Genomic DNA, 15468 nt, shown 5'->3' on the forward strand with positions numbered 1-15468 from the left:
TGGGAACCAGTGGGCTTGGGGATCATGGGGGGAGGCAGGAAGAGGCCGGGGTGGAAGGAGAGAGGCAGATCGGACTCAGAGCTGGCAGGGAGTGGGAGGGAGACGGGGTCTGATGGAGGAGGGCACTGGAAGTGAGTGGAGACATGGAGAGGAACTCCAGATGGGCGGCTAGGACTGTCTGGGTAAGGAGACTGGGACTGATGAGAAACTGTGGAGACAGGGACTGGTTGGGTGAGGAGAATGGAACTGAGCCAGGACTGGGGTAGGTTGGAGGGGACAGGGCAGAAGAGGCCAAGCGTCGGGGGAATGGGCAGAACACACGCCCATCCAGAGCCTGGAACCCATGGCTTCGAAGGCTCAGCGTTCCTCTGCTGTCGGGAATGAGGTGAAACCACCGGCTAAGGGGCTCTCTAGCTTTGGTCCAGGTCCAGAATGACAACCTACTACTGCTGTTGGTTAACGCTTAGCTCAAGTGGCCGAGGTCTGTGTGGTGGCTGTGAAGGTCCAACCCTGCTGATGACTCCCGGGGGTCGATGTGAAGTCACGCGATGGAGTTCGTGTTTGGTGGATTCTTCCCCAATTCATTTGGTTTCCTAAAAACCTAGGAAATTGCACAGAGAAAAGTGTTTTAAACAAATGTTAATAAGGGTGCGAAGTCCAACACTCAGCAGTTAGGAAGTGCCAAAGGAAGGTTTCCCAGGCATTAATTGTGGCATTTCCTAACTTTTCAGTGCTTGATTTGAACCCTGAGTCATGTTCTGTAAGGTTGTTTGTGCTTGTGGTATTTATACCAGCACCCTAGGGTGGCGCTGCTCGCCCCGGCCCATAGCGCCTCTTTGCACCACCTGTAAAAACCCTCTGATGGACAAGTTGTTTTTCCAAGACCTGTCAAGCTTGACGAGGGAAGCTCTTGCTTTTAATAGGCGCTGGCTCTGTGTCCGGCCGTTCTATATTTGCCTCCAGGGATTGCATGTGTTGCCGTGTGTGCGCTTGCCACGAGCCAGTTTAAATGCCTAAACCCCCAGAATAAAGTGCAAGGCAGGAGCGTGGCTGCGCGGCGCGGGCTGGGCCCGGAATAGAAGCTGGCACCTCTCCCCTAGTGTTTGGAGAGTCTGACTGGCCTGAAATAGCTCCAAGAATCTGATTTCAGAACCGACCGCGACCTCGCCCGTTTGTTTTCTCCAGAGTGTTTGTGTACAGTTGAGAGCGGACGTGCGCTGAGCGTGCTCCCAAACCCAGGGCCCCCGGTCTGCGTGCTGCAAGGACCTTGCGGGAGGCACATAAGACCCCATCCCTGGGCCGGCAGCTGCGCTGTGGCAGATGGGCTGTCCTGGATGAAGGGCCCTGAATGCTTGGTCATTTCACGGTCCCATGGCAGGTTAACAGGGCAGCGACAGTTCTGTAGCAGAGCTGGGTCTCTCTGCCCCGAGGGCTGTGCTGGGCGAACCCCCGAGAACCTGTGCTATGTGCATGTGGGTGATTCCCAAATGGGTGCTGGCCTGTTCCGTCACACCCTTGGCCAGCTCCTCCCATCAGCTGCTCAGGGAAGGTGGTGTGGGGCTGGGGGGCCGGGGAAGGCAGGCGAGGAGCTGGGGAAGGTGGCTGAGCGCTGGGGGGCGGGGGAAAGGCGAGCGAGGGGCCGGGGAAGATGGCTGGGCGCAGGGGGCGGGGGAAAGGCGGGCGAGGGGCCGGGGAAGGTGGCCAGGCGCTCGTGCGGACATTTCCTCTGCGCTGGTCAGTTCCCCCTTTTCACGGTGGATGATTTTGCTTGGCCAGACGGAGGCTGAGCTCTCTGGGAGCGTGCTAAGGGAGATGGTTATTGTGTTGCGTGCGATTACAAGGGACTGTACATCACTGGATTCTCCAGGGACTCTCCCTGGGAGACCGAGGGGGAGTCGGATCCTGAGTCCTGGCAGTGCACTGTGATGTCAGAGCCAGGAAGTCTCTCTCCTGCGTTAGAATAGAGTCTGCCCCGGGCAGCGTTGTCTGACACTGCTCTAGGCTGGGGGCACAGAGGGCCCTTCTCCCCCTCAGTGTTCATGGAGGGTCCTTGCCCTGATGGTGTCTCCTTGCCCCCCAGGTTCTGAACAATGGCCGTGTGGATCCAGGCCCAGCAGCTGCAGGGAGAGGCCCTGCGCCAGATGCAGGCACTGTACGGCCAGCACTTCCCCATCGAGGTGCGGCATTACCTGTCGCAGTGGATCGAGAGCCAGGCATGGTAGGTGAGCCCGCCCCGTGGCTGCCAGACACGCTCCAGCCGGTCCTTTGGGCCTTGGCTGCCAGGTGCCCTGACAAACCCGTGTCTAAGGGGCTGGAAATGGGGCCGTGGGCCTGGCCTCACCGACCCGCTAACTCCCGTCACCATGTCTGTGGGGGATCCCTGCCGAGCGCTACGCTCCAGAGGCCACGGCACATAGACCAGCTGCACAGCCACCTCTCCCTGTCTCCAGGCAGGGCCAAGGCACGGGTGGGGGGACGGACAGACGGACACGGGACGGGACTCAGAGCTGGGAGGAGGCGGAAGGTTAAGGCTTCGCGGGGTCCCCTGGGCTGTTGGCCAGTCCTGGGATCTGACAGCCCCACAGCTGAGGGGAGCCTGGCCTAGCAGTTAGAGCTGAGCCTGGGGACTCTTGGTTCCGGCCCTCCTCCTCCCTGTTCCGCCACCTGTTCTCTGGGGCCTTGGCCAGTCACTACTATGCTCCGGGCCTCACTTTCCCCTTACCCACCCCAACGAAAGGCAGGGCCCTCCCTGTCTGTGACCCACATGTCTGGCCTGGGGGCATGGCTGCAATGGGGGGCTGGCACTGTGCTGGGGGGCAGGCTCGGGGTGGGGCTTTGCTCCCATTCGCTCTGGGCTTTGTGTGGCGGGTTGGCTGGATCGTCCCCGTTTGCTGAGGGACGGACACACCGGGGGCCTCACTGGCGGGGGTTGGGTTCCCCCAGCAGATACAGTCCCTGCGCCGAGCTGGGGCGGGCAGGTCGGGCCCCGGCTGAGCCCTGCCCCCCCCCTTCTCTCTCTGTGCCAGGGACTCCATCGACCTCGATAACCCCCAGGAGAACCTCAAAGCCACCCAGCTGCTGGAGGGGCTGATCCAGGAGCTGCAGAAGAAGGCGGATCACCAAGTGGGCGAGGACGGGTTCCTGCTGAAGATCAAGCTGGGGCACTATGCCACTCAGCTGCAGGTCGGTGCCCGGAGCCGCAATGGGGCAGCCTTGCCCCCCGTGCCCTGCCAGGGGCCGGCCACACCCACTGGGCGCTCCCCCGTGGGCTGGCCAAGCCTGGTGCGGAGCAAGGGGCTGAGACAGCAGCAGAGTGCGTGCTGGCAGGTGCCGTCTCTCCCCTCCCCTCACCGCGTGGGGCCAGCGCATCCCTGAGCCCCCTCCACTGCTGCCCCGAGCTCCCTCCCCTGCCATGTCGCAGCCCCCCCAGCCGCTGCCGTCCCCCGCGGGCTCCTTGCCTGGCCATGGGGAGCTGCCGTCCTGGCATGGGCCGGCTGGGGTGACCCCCATCCTCACCCACGTGCCCTGGGAGCGGGGATGCCGGCAGGGTAGGTTAGGGCAGGAGCAGCCCCCCCGCCCAGTGCCCCTGGGACCCCCTTTGCCCCCAGCCTGGGGCGGTGAGAGCCCCTGACTAGCCCCGCTCTGCCCCTGGCTCAGGGCCTTTGCTTTCCCCCCTGCAGAACACGTACGACCGGTGCCCCATGGAGCTGGTGCGCTGCATCCGTCACATCCTGTACCACGAGCAGCGGCTGGTTCGGGAGGCCACTAACGTGAGTAGCCAGGCAGGGGGGCCTTGTCTCGCTCCCCCGTCTCTCTGGGGCCCGTGGACACTGCCCCAGCCCAGCCACGGGCACCTCACCCTGTGCCCCTCACCCCACCCTGTGCCCGTGGCTCCAGCCACTGCCCCACGGCATGAGCCTCGGCCTCTGTGCTCCGTCGCTGCCCCCCATGGCAGTCCCCGAGCCCTGCCTCTCCCTGACCTGATGCCCCCCCTCTGCAGAGCCCCTCCCCAGCCAGCAGCCTGGCGGACGCCATGTCCCAGAAGCACCTGCAGATCAACCAGACCTTCGAGGAGCTGCGTCTCGTCACCCAGGACACGGAGAACGAGCTGAAGAAGCTGCAGCAGACGCAGGAGTATTTCATCATCCAGTACCAGGAGAACATGCGCCTGCAAGGTGGGGGTGGGGGGGCCCTAGCCGTGGGGAGAGGGAGGGGCCGTGGGGATGGACTGATGGGGGCAGGGACCCGCAGAGCAGAGGCAGCTTCGCCCTGAGATCCCGTCCTCGGGGAGACACCGGCCTGTGCCAGCAAACGTCCCGCAGCACTTGCCCCGTCCCAGCTGCCGAGGGGGCGCCAGGCGCTGGGGTCCGGCTGGGTCCGGCGGGGGGCTGCAGCTGGCGCAGAATGCTGCCTGTGCAGCTCCGTGCCCCGTGCCCCCTGCTGGCCACTCCGCCCTGGGACCAGGGGTGTCTGGGGGGGTCCTCAGCCCCCTTCCTCCCCCCACCCGGCGCGGGGGAGACTCTGCCGTAGCATCTGGGGGCTGGGGCATCGTCTCACCCACCCTCCGCGCCCCCGTGAGGAGGCTGCAGGTATCTGAGCACCCCCGGGACGGTTCCCCTCCCTCCACAGTCCCATGGGAATCCCCAGCTCAGCACTGTCCCACCGGCTCCGTGGGGCTGGGGAGCGAGTCCCGAGTGTCCCCCATCCCCAGGGGCAGGCCTGGTGCAGGGGTTCTGGGGATGCTGCTGCGGGTCGGGGAGCCCCCGGGCAGTCGGGGCTCAGGCCTAACGCTCTTGGCCTCCTCCCCAGCCCAGTTCTCCCAGCTCTCCCAACTGGGCCCCCAGGAGCGCATGTCCCGCGAGACGACGCTGCAGCAGAAGAAGGCGTCGCTGGAGGCCTGGCTGCACCGGGAGGCCCAGACACTACAGCAGTACCGAGTGGTGAGCGCCAGCCCCGGGGGGACCCCACTCCTCTCCCCTGTGCCAGCAGGGGGCGATGACGCCCCCGTGCGGTGCCGCTGCCTGCCCCGTCCCACGCTAACGCCCCATCCCCTCGCAGGAGCTGGCGGAGAAGCACCAGAAAACCCTGCAGCTGCTGCGCAAGCAACAGACGACCATCCTGGACGACGAGCTGATCCAGTGGAAGCGGCGGCAGCAGCTGGCGGGGAACGGCGGGCCCCCCGAGGGCACCCTGGACGTGCTGCAGTCCTGGTGCGTCCGCCCCTCCCAGCGCTGCCCTGTGGGAAACGGGGCTGGGCCCCCGGCAGCTGCCGCTTCTCCCCTGGGCGGTTGGCTGGGAAACCAGGGAACGGTGCCGCCGGCAGCAGGGAATCCAGGGGGGGCTGCCCTGGGTCCCAAGAGGCCCCCCCGGGGGGTGACGCTGGAGGGTGACACTGCCCCCGCTGGGGTTGTTAGTCCAGGGCACTAGGGGTCACCTGCCCCCATCCCCAGGGATGTGGGACTGGATTCCTGGGGTGGCTGAGCTCCCCACAGGGCCAGGCTAAGGCCGGACCGCGCCGGCCTGGGGGGACCCCGAGGGGGGCGCGCAGACAGGGAGCCTCATGACCAGCCGACATGGGACACCCAGGCCTGGGGCTCCGTGATGTCTCTGGGCCTTGCCAGAGCACTGACCTGGCCCGGGGGCCCCTCGCCCCAGGTGTGAGAAGCTGGCCGAGATCATCTGGCAGAACCGGCAGCAGATCCGTCGGGCCGAGCACCTGTGCCAGCAGCTGCCCATCCCGGGGCCCGTGGAGGAGATGCTGTCCGAGCTCAACGGCACCATCACAGACATCATCTCCGCCCTGGTGACCAGGTACTGCTGGGGGCAGAGCCGGGCTGGGCCCCGATCGGGGCTGGGCATGTCTGCCCCATGTGCGCTGGGGTGACAGAGCTGGGCTGGGCCCGGCTGCCCCACACAGGCTGGGGGGCTGAGGCTGAACTCAGGGCACGGTTGGGATGAGGTTCAGGCTCTGACCTGGGCAGGTAGGAATTGGGCTGCGAGGGGCCAGGGGCTGGCTGGATTGGGGGGTGGGGATGCTGTTGGCACTGCGGGGTGGGTGGCAAGAGAAAGGGGCTCGTGGGGCAAGTGCTTTGGGCGGGAGGGGATACGGCCTGGGGACTGGGAAGGAGGATCTGGGCACAGGGGCTGTGAGCTGGGGTGGGGATGTGCCAGGTCGTCGTCCCCGTGCACGTCTGGCGGTCGTAGCTCTGGCCCCCGGCCCCATCTCACAGCCGCAGGTCCCGTGACGCTGGTTCCTCCCCCCAGCACCTTCATCATCGAGAAGCAGCCCCCCCAGGTGCTGAAGACGCAGACCAAGTTTGCGGCCACGGTGCGGCTGCTGGTGGGGGGGAAGCTGAACGTGCACATGAACCCGCCCCAGGTGAAGGCCACCATCATCAGCGAGCAGCAAGCCAAGGCCCTGCTGAAGAACGAAAGCACCCGCAAGTAATGCCCCCCCCACCCCTGCCACTCGCCCAGGGCAGGTCCTGGGAGACTCCCGAGCTCGCCCCGCTGAGCCGCGCGGCTCCTGTTGGGTCTCTGGGCGGCTCTGGCAGGGCCCTGTGGGGCTGGTTCCTTGTTCTCTCTGCGTCCCATGCTCACGTAGCCTGGATCCCCCCGAGAGTCCAGCACAGCGTGTGGCTGGAGCTGCCCCCTCTCACCCCCGGGGTATCGCTGAGCGGAGGGAGGGTCAGCCCCACGCCTGTGGGGTTGGTGACTGGCCCCTTTCCCAGCACCCCCAGTGGGGTCCAATCCCCAGGAGACCCCCCTGCTCGGCCTGGTTGGCACATGGGGTCCCATGTCCCCCCGGGCCGCGAGCCGCTGCCCGTTCTCTGAGCCCGGAGCCGGATTCCAGGCCCCTGAGTGGGTTTCCTGGGCCCAGAGGGAGCTTCCCCCCATGGTGACTGTCAGCACCGCCCTGCCCCCCCAACGCCCCATGGGAGTTGGAGCTGGCCCAGTGCCTGCCCTCTCTGACCTGCCTTTCCCATTGCAGCGAGAGCAGCGGGGAGATCCTGAACAACTGCTGCGTGATGGAGTACCACCAGGCCACAGGCACCCTGAGCGCCCACTTCAGGAACATGGTGAGAGCCAGGCCCCCGGCACCGCCCCCGTCCCCTGCCCACCCCCCGCCCACCTCTCACGCCCTCTCCTGCCTCCCCCAGTCCCTGAAGCGCATCAAGCGCTCGGATCGGCGCGGCGCCGAGTCGGTGACCGAGGAGAAATTCACCATCCTCTTCGAGTCGCAGTTCAGCGTCGGTGGCAATGAGCTGGTCTTCCAGGTCAAGGTAAAGCTGGTGCTGCGCCGGCACCGCTGCCCTGGGCCCCGCCCGGCTCTGGGCCCTGCGCCGGCACCGCTGCCCTTGGCCCCGCCCGGCTCTGGGCCCTGCGCCGGCCCCGCTGCCCTGGGCCCCGCCCGGCTCTGGGCCCTGCGCCGGCACCGCTGCCCTGGGCCCTGCCCGGCTCTGGGCCCTGCGCTGGCACCGCTGCCCTGGGCCCCGCCCGGCTCTGGGCCCTGCGCCGGCACCGCTGCCCTGGGCCCCGCCCGGCTCTGGGCCCTGCTCCGGCACCGCTGCCCTGGGCCCCGCCCGGCTCTGGGCCCTGCACTGGCACCGCTGCCCTGGGCCCTGCCCGGCACTGGGCCCTAGGAGCCCTTCTGGGGCTGGTGTCAGGCTTGGCTGTGTCGCCCGTCCCCAGGATGGCGTCTCTGGGTTGAGGGAGGGACCCAGGAATTCCCGAGTGTGTCACTAGCTGGGGCAGCCCCAGGGGGCGCGGGGTCCGTGGGGTGGGCATGGGGTCAAGGAGCACAGGGGGGCTTGGTCTGCTTGAGACTCGCCCAGTGGCAGTGGGGGAAAGGCAGGACCCGGAGCTGGGTCCAGCCTCACCCCCGCCCCACACTCAACCCGGCCCGGCCGGTTCCCACAGACGCTGTCCCTGCCCGTGGTGGTGATCGTGCACGGGAGCCAGGACAACAACGCCACGGCCACCGTGCTCTGGGATAACGCCTTCGCCGAGCCGGTGAGCAGCCAGCGCCGTCGGGGGCAGATTCCCACACCCGGGGGGCCTGCCCCCCTTCACTTGGGGCCCAGATCTGCAGTGCCCTTAGCCCCCCCACATCAGCAGGTCCCTTGATCTCGGCCCCCCTCACCTGGCCCCTCCTGCAGCCCTCTGTGTTCTCGCCTGGGCGGTCTCCTATTCTTGTCCCCATCCGGCCTCTGCGCCGGGAGCACTGGGGGAGGGGGACAGGAGTTGTGGGGAGGAGGAGGGGGGGAGCTCTGAGAGTAGGGGTGCAGGGGGAGGGAGAGGGGCGCTGGGAGTGAGAGCCAGGGGGAGGGAGGTGCTGGGGGAGGCAGAGGGGGATGCTGGGGAAGGCAGAGGGGGTTGCTGGAGGGGGCGCTGGGGGTGAGAGCCAGGGGGAGGGCAGCTGGAGGACGGGGGGCGATGCTCCCTGCTCCTGGGGCTGGAGCCCTCCCCGCTGGCTCCCCTGAGCCGGCGCCGCCCCCTCCCGCAGGGCCGGGTCCCGTTCGCCGTGCCCGAGAAGGTGCTGTGGCCCCAGCTGTGCGAGGCGCTCAACATGAAGTTCAAGGCCGAGGTGCAGAGCAGTCGGGGGCTGACGAAGGAGAATTTGCTCTTCCTGGCGCAGAAGCTCTTCAACAGCAGCGGTGCCCAGCTGGAGGAGTACAGCGCCATGTCCGTCTCCTGGTCCCAGTTCAACCGGGTGAGCCGCGCCGCGGGGCCCGGGCCGGAGGGCAGCGGGGGCGGGGCCGGAGGGCAGCGGGGGCGGGGCCGGAGGGCAGCGGGGCCCGGGCCGGAGGGCAGCGGGGCCCGGGCCGGAGGGCAGCGGGGCCCGGGCCGGAGGGCAGCGGGGGCGGGGCCGGAGGGCAGCGGGGGCGGGGCCGGAGGGCAGCGGGGGCGGGGCCGGAGGGTAGCGGGGCCCGGGCCGGAGGGCAGCGGGGCCCGGGCCGGAGGGCAGCGGGGGCGGGGCCGGAGGGCAGCGGGGCCCGGGCCGGAGGGCAGCGGGGCCCGGGCCGGAGGGCAGCGGGGGCGGGGCCGGAGGGCAGCGGGGGCGGGGGAAGGGATCCTGTAGTTGCTGAGTGCCATCACTTGTGGGTACTGAACGTAAGAACATAGGAACGGCTGTACCGGATCAGAGCTAAAGTCCATCCAGCCCAGAGTCCTGTCTGCCGACAGTGGCCAATGCCAGGTGCCCCAGAGGGGGTGAACCTACCAGGCAATGATCAAGTGATCTCTCTCCTGCCATCCATCTCCCCCTCTGACAAACAGAGGCTAGGGACACCCTTCCTTACCCGTCGTGGGGAATAGCCATTAATGGACTTCACCACCATGAATTTATCCAGTTCTCTTTTAAACTGGTGAGAGGCCACAGCAGTGCAATCCCCTCGGGCTCCTGGCCAGGGCAGCCTGGCATGGAGACTTGCTGTCCCATCGGGGCAGCCAGCCAGGAATCTCTTTGGCATAGGCTGGCGGGCGCATCTCGCTGCAGAGCAGCGCGCGCAGGAGCAAGAAGCAAATGGTGCTGAGAGACTGAGGGACGGGACCCTGGGACCCTCCTGCCAGGCACTAGTCTCCGCTCACGCTGGCGCTGGACCGGCCCTCCTCTCCCAAGGAAGCTGGCAGGGATGGTGGCAATCCATAACCCTCTGGCCACTCTGCTGCCTGCCTCCCTCCCTCTGGCTAGCACAGGAGAGATGGTGGGCTTGCCTGCCCTGGCAGCACTGTGCCCGTAGCTGCTCCCAGGAGCAGAGCCTGCTTACTGGGCGCTGAAGGGGGGAACTCGGTACCCAGCGCCCGTCCTGCAGCCAGCATTCAGAGTGATGCCCACATGCATGGTGGTGTGTGCGTTGCCCTGGTGCCAAGCCAGGTCTCCCTGTGGCCCGAGTGGGGCTGGGGGACAGGAGTGGCTGTCGTAGGGCACGCTGGGCTCAGAGACGCTCACGGTCTTTTGTAATTACCCAGGAAAACTTGCCAGGGCGGAATTACACCTTCTGGCAGTGGTTCGACGGGGTCATGGAAGTGCTGAAGAAGCATCTTAAGCCTCACTGGAACGACGGGTGAGACCCTCCTTCCCGTAACGGCCGGCACGGCACAGCCCCCCCCACCTGCCTGCCAGCCCCTCACCCCCCTCTCTGTGCTCCAGGGCCATCCTGGGCTTCGTCAACAAGCAGCAAGCGCACGACCTGCTGATCAACAAGCCGGACGGGACCTTCCTGCTGCGGTTCAGTGACTCCGAGATCGGGGGCATCACCATCGCCTGGAAGTTCGACTCGCGTGAGTCAGGGTGGGCCCGGGACAGCGTGGAACCAGACCCGTGCCTGGGGCTGGAACGGGGCCAGCTCAGCCCTGGCGTGGGAGTCAGTTGATGGCTCGTGAGCTGTGCGTGGTGCAGAGCAAACCCAGTCATGGTGCTGGGGCAGTTCCTGCTTGGAAGGCCGGCTCTGCTCCTGGAGGCTGTGCTGTGCTGATCTGTTACCGATGTCGGGAGGCCAGAGGAAGGTGCCTCAGGCCAGGAGAGCTCAGCCCCCTTCCTGTGCTGGTGCAAGCCCTGTCCTGCTGTCTCACCTCGGTCACCGGTAACTGTACCAGCACGACAGCCTCGGCTGGCTGGCTGGGAGCTCTGGAGAGCCTTTGGAAAGGGCAGCTTTGGCTTTTCTCTTTTTAGCTCAGAACGCGTGACCTAGGTTGCTCCAGGCTGTCACAAGGATTCTTTTCCCATTTATGAAATCCAGGGCAGTCCACTGGGCGGCGGGTCTGTGCTGAGCAGTACGGTAAATCTTCCAAACGGTGTTTTGTCACGAGAGCTGCGTTTAGAGAGACCTACGTGAAAATACAACCAGAGCAGAGGCCTTCTCTGTGTCTGTCGCAACGAATTAGACTCCATGTTAAACCTGAAATAACATCACGGCTCTGCTTCGCCTCTGGCTCTCAGCTCAGCTTGGCCCATCGCAGAGGAGTTTGCGTTTCACTTTTGTTTCTAGTTAGTTTCACTTTCTGGCTCTCCCTGGAGCTGTGGTGTGATGGCGTGTTGCAGGGGTGCGGGTGAGCGCGAAGAAAAGCTGTTTTCATTAACTTGAGATTTTAAACCAATACGCTGGTGAAACGTGTCAGAGGAGTTTGTACGCCCTGAATGCAGCGGCAGCCCTGGCGCGCCGCACGAGCTGATGGGAAACTCACGGGACTTGAATTGAAAGTCTGGTGCGATTTGGGTTTTTTCTTAAAGCCCCAGGGCCCGGGCTCAGGCGATTCCATGAGAATCTCACCTTTCGTGTACACAAACAGTATGGGGGAAGCAGGGCGGGAATCCTCAAGCGCAAAGCCAGAAGGTGGAGAAAAAGAACCGGATGTTGATTCTGAGTGGAGGTCTCATGACTTTGAAGCCAGTCTCGCGATTCCTCGAGGCCTGAGTCCTAGGGGCCAGCTGTGCCACACAAGGGCCTGATTTGAGCAGTGTGGTTGCCCGCGGCTCCGGACTCGGTGTCTCACTGTCGTCTCTGCTGTTGCATTTCTAGCTGAGAGGATGTTTTGGAACCTCATGCCCTTCACGACCAGAGACTTCTCCATCCGCTCGCTGGCCGATCGCCTGGGTGACCTCAATTACCTCATCTACGTGTTCCCCGACCGGCCCAAGGACGAGGTCTTCTCCAAGTACTACACGCCGGTTCTCTGTGAGTCGCTCTCGGCGCTGGGGTCTGCACTGGTTTGTGCTCCCCTCACCCTGCCGTGCACACACTCAGACTCTGGGGCCGTGGGAGCTGGCACCAGCTAGTACCCCTGAGGGCCTGGCCCGTTAGCAGCTCTCGGTTCCTCTCGGTGGTGTCTGGCCTCGTGGCACAGAGACCCGAACCCGACGGCGCTGACGGGCTCTCTCGCTCGTCGGAGCCCTCGTGCCGACCGGCTGCTAGCCCAGGTGACGCTGTCGGGTCAGTGCCTGGAACGTCCCCTGGCCTTTCCGTGCCTTAGCACTGTCTCCTCTCTCTCGCCCTGTCTGCAGCTAAAGCCGTGGATGGATACGTGAAGCCACAGATCAAGCAAGTGGTGCCAGAGTAAGTCCGTCTGGGCGTGCATCTGTCTGTCCGTCTGGGCATGCATGTGTCTGTCTGTGTGCTGCCCTCGGCCCGTGTCTCCCTCTGCCCCTCCGTTATCACCCCTTGCTGAGGAAATGTCGGATTCTGACCAGTGTCCCAGCCCCGAGTCTGTGCCGTAGCCTTGTGCCTTACCAGGGGATGAGGTACCGGGTGGGAGAGAGCTGCTTGCCCTGTTGCTCACACGGGGGGCAAAGCAGATGGTCAGGGGAGGAGCGCTCCAGGCTGGCGGCCCCGCAGGCTGCAGGAGGAAGTGACCGGTGTCGGGATCCTGTGACAGGGCTGGAGCCTGGCTCTGGCGCCGGGCGTGTGCTGCACTGGGAGGGTTTAAAACACCCCTGAGAAGCGAACTGGCCAAGGGGGTGTTTGCTTTGGGAGGGGCTGGCGTGGGCCGAGCAGGATCTGCACAGACGAGGTTGGTTCTGATTGTGGCCGTCCCCACTGGCATGGCTTCCCCTGGACTGTGTGGGAGGGTGTAAAGCACCGTCAGTGCAGCTGTGGGCACGGCCTCCTTCCCCCCGGCCCCGGGGGAGCTGAGCGCGGCATCGCTCCAGGAACTGGACCCATGTGAAATCCCTCGGCCCCCTCACTTACAATCAGTAGCCAGAGGACACGGCGCCGAGCTGGTGGACGGGGCTGGCAGGACAGAAGCTGCCATTGCAGCCAGGGAGAGGAACCGGCAGGCTGGGGCAGAGCTGCAGTCTGCCCTGCAGTGCAATGCCCCCACGCTCCCATCACCCTCCCCATGGCCCGGCTGACGCGCCGGCCCCTCGTCTGTTCCAGGTTTGCCAGCGCCTCTGGGGATCCCGCCGCCGGAACGGTCACCTACATGGATCAGGCGCCGTCGCCGGCCGTGTGCTCCCAACCGCATTACAACGTCTACCCACAGAAGTAGGTGCTGCTCCTTCCCCGGCCCTGAGCCGCGTTCCGGGGGCGAGGGGCTCCCCGTGCTGGGGGGGGGCGTTTAGCTGGAGCACGCTGCTCCCGGCCCCCCCGGCGTGGCTATTCTGGGATGCCTCCCCCAGGCTCGCCCTGTCTCTCTCTCTCAGCCCCGACTCTGTGCTGGATCCCGAGGGCGAGTTCGACCTGGACGACACGATGGACGTCGCGCGACACGTGGAGGAGCTTCTGCGGCGGCCCATGGACACTCAGTGGATCCCCCACAGCCAGTCGTGACCCTGTGCCGTGGTACGGCCCGGCCCGGCAGCCGTGTCCCTGGGAGCCGATCCGGGGAGCGTGCCCCGTGGAGAGCAGCCCAGTGTTCGTGTTTCTGTGCGTGGGCCCATGTGTGGGGGGTGCTCATCCGGGGGCTTTGCTCTGCGCCAGCTGCAGTGCCCATGGCTGCGCTTGGCTCTTTGGTGTTTCTCCCCGTGTACTAAAGGCAGTGGGCTTGTCGTATGGTTTCCCTGTCTGTTACTTTGAGGCCTGCCTTCAGCTTCCCGCTTCTGCAGCGCTGCTCCTCCCCGTGCAGCAGATCCCTGGAGCCCCGTGCGTTCCCAGCGCCCACTGGACTCGGATCCCTACCCTTGGGCCCAGGGGCCTCTCAGCGTGGGGGGCGGGCCTGGGAGTTTGTTTGCAGTAATTGTCACATCTAGGACTTTCGTGTTCAAATTCTTTCCTTTTGTTACCAGCTCCCCCGTCCCGGGGGGCATGTGCGTGTGCGTTGGGTCCTGTTTGTGTGCGCAGAGACCTGGGGGCAAAGACTTTCTTCTCAGCCCAGGCAGCAGCATCTGCGCCTTGGGAGTGGCTTGCTGGGAAGGCGTCCCACCGGGGCCCTTTTCTCCTCCCGGTTCCTGCCTGGCCCGTGTCCGCTCAGCCGGTGGGACGCTGCCCTTCCCCCCGCCTAGAGCTGGGGGGTGTTTCACAAACCCTGAGAGGAAGGAGGGGGTTGCAGATGGACACGGCTGCTCTGTGGGCAGGAGGAACGGGGCTCCCGGCTGGGGTCAGGGCAAGGCGCGGCTCAGGCTGGGGGTGAGAGGCTGCTGGTCCCCCCCTCGGGGTCCCGCCCTCCCTCCCCATCGACATTATTTTTCTACGGCTGAGTAAATAAAGCACAGAATATTTTTTTAACACAAAGCTCTGGATTCCGCGTGTGTCTGTGGGAGCACCAGCTCTGGGATCAGCAGCCCGCTGGCGTCCTGGGGAAGGGTCCGATAGAGCCCCTGGGGCTGGGGCTGTCGGTGGGCCGGGCAGCAGGTGTTTGAGCCCAGGGCTGAGCCGCACCCTGTGCGGACGTCCTGCGGAGGAGCTGCTCTGGGGAAAACGCTGCATTTGCCAGCTGGGTTCAGTGGTCAGACTCCGTGGGGGCAGCCAGGCGGGAGGACAGGGCTGCCCCCGCTTTCTAAAGGACTTGCAGCAGCCCCCAGACGATCGACTGGCTGGGCTGGCCCCGCATGGCTGGAGGCAGCAGGCGCCGAACCTGGCTACGGGCTTGTAGGGGCTGCAGCCAGGCCCTCGCCTCTCTGCCGCTTCCCTGTGTGCGGAGTGCCCTTCGCTGCATGAGGGGAGCCATGCCGCTGGGTCAGCCCTGATCCACGTCTGTGCCCAGAGCCCCCTGAGCCCGGACCCAGAGACACCGTGCTTGTTACTCTGCTCCACGGTGCGTTCTGGGCCGTGGCAGCGTGAGCCACTGGCGAAGCAGCGCTAGGGCCGGGTGGGTCCCAGCACGGACACCATTTGCACCAGTGCTGTCTGTCCTGGTTTGAACCTGGGACAAGCTGCCCCGGTGCAAAGCGTGTCTGCCCCCAGGCATTGCACTAGTGGCTGAAATCCCAGAGCCCTGGACGCAGGCAGGGCACGTGGGGAGGAGGCCGGGGAGCGTTGTCCAAATGGTCTGTCCCTAACCTGTTTCAGTGCTGCAGTCAGCCGGGGCAGCTGGCATGTGAGTGTGTGCTTGGCTCAGCTGCAAGTCCTGCACGTGGCCTTTCATGTGAGTAACTCCACCACCACCTGCTTTGCCAGGCTGCACGTCCGCAGGGCGAGGCTGGGGGCTAGCCCCTGGCCCTGCAGATAGTGCTGAGATCGTCCTCAGAAAAAACAAATTCCATTCTTTTTTTAAAAAGAAAAATTCTCTTGCCAAAGCCCCGACCAGGTGGGGATGAGTTCTCGCCTTTTGGAATTACAAGCGAATTTCAAAGAGAAGCAGGAAAAGCTTTGGTGCGAGGTTAGATCACAACTTTTGTAGAAAGGAAAACTATAGATATAATTTTAAAAACAGCCATGGTGAAACTTTTTGATAATTTTATTTAAAAAACAAAACAAAACAAAAAAAACCCACCAGAAAACCTTGTATGTGGAAACTGAATTATTTCAACTGCCTATTTTTAGTGTTGCAGTCTGCTCCTGACTTGCATAGGCACTAATAAAGTATTGT

The 15468-nt window shown here is 65.0% G+C and overlaps 1 protein-coding gene across 6 annotated transcripts in view; it reads left to right on the forward strand.

Annotated features, from left to right (window-relative positions):
• Positions 1 to 14171, forward strand: part of LOC101951134 (signal transducer and activator of transcription 5B) — a 64506-nt gene extending 50335 nt beyond the window's left edge. For all 6 annotated transcript variants that reach the window (XM_065577870.1, XM_065577866.1, XM_065577868.1 and 3 more), the window contains 18 exons: positions 2081 to 2218; positions 3027 to 3183; positions 3681 to 3770; positions 4001 to 4175; positions 4810 to 4940; positions 5059 to 5210; positions 5656 to 5811; positions 6265 to 6444; positions 6992 to 7079; positions 7161 to 7283; positions 7921 to 8013; positions 8507 to 8713; positions 9973 to 10067; positions 10154 to 10284; positions 11523 to 11678; positions 12005 to 12056; positions 12879 to 12986; positions 13145 to 14171. In XM_065577870.1, coding sequence (XP_065433942.1) covers positions 2091 to 2218; positions 3027 to 3183; positions 3681 to 3770; positions 4001 to 4175; positions 4810 to 4940; positions 5059 to 5210; positions 5656 to 5811; positions 6265 to 6444; positions 6992 to 7079; positions 7161 to 7283; positions 7921 to 8013; positions 8507 to 8713; positions 9973 to 10067; positions 10154 to 10284; positions 11523 to 11678; positions 12005 to 12056; positions 12879 to 12986; positions 13145 to 13271 — 2349 coding nt within the window. In that variant the 5' untranslated portion in view covers positions 2081 to 2090 and the 3' untranslated portion in view covers positions 13272 to 14171. The remainder of the gene's footprint in view (positions 1 to 2080; positions 2219 to 3026; positions 3184 to 3680; positions 3771 to 4000; positions 4176 to 4809; positions 4941 to 5058; positions 5211 to 5655; positions 5812 to 6264; positions 6445 to 6991; positions 7080 to 7160; positions 7284 to 7920; positions 8014 to 8506; positions 8714 to 9972; positions 10068 to 10153; positions 10285 to 11522; positions 11679 to 12004; positions 12057 to 12878; positions 12987 to 13144) is intronic.
• The last annotated feature ends 1297 nt before the right edge of the window (positions 14172 to 15468 follow it).

Source organism: Chrysemys picta, chromosome 24 (genome assembly GCF_011386835.1).
Source record: "Chrysemys picta bellii isolate R12L10 chromosome 24, ASM1138683v2, whole genome shotgun sequence".
Classification (NCBI taxonomy): Eukaryota; Metazoa; Chordata; order Testudines; family Emydidae; genus Chrysemys; species Chrysemys picta.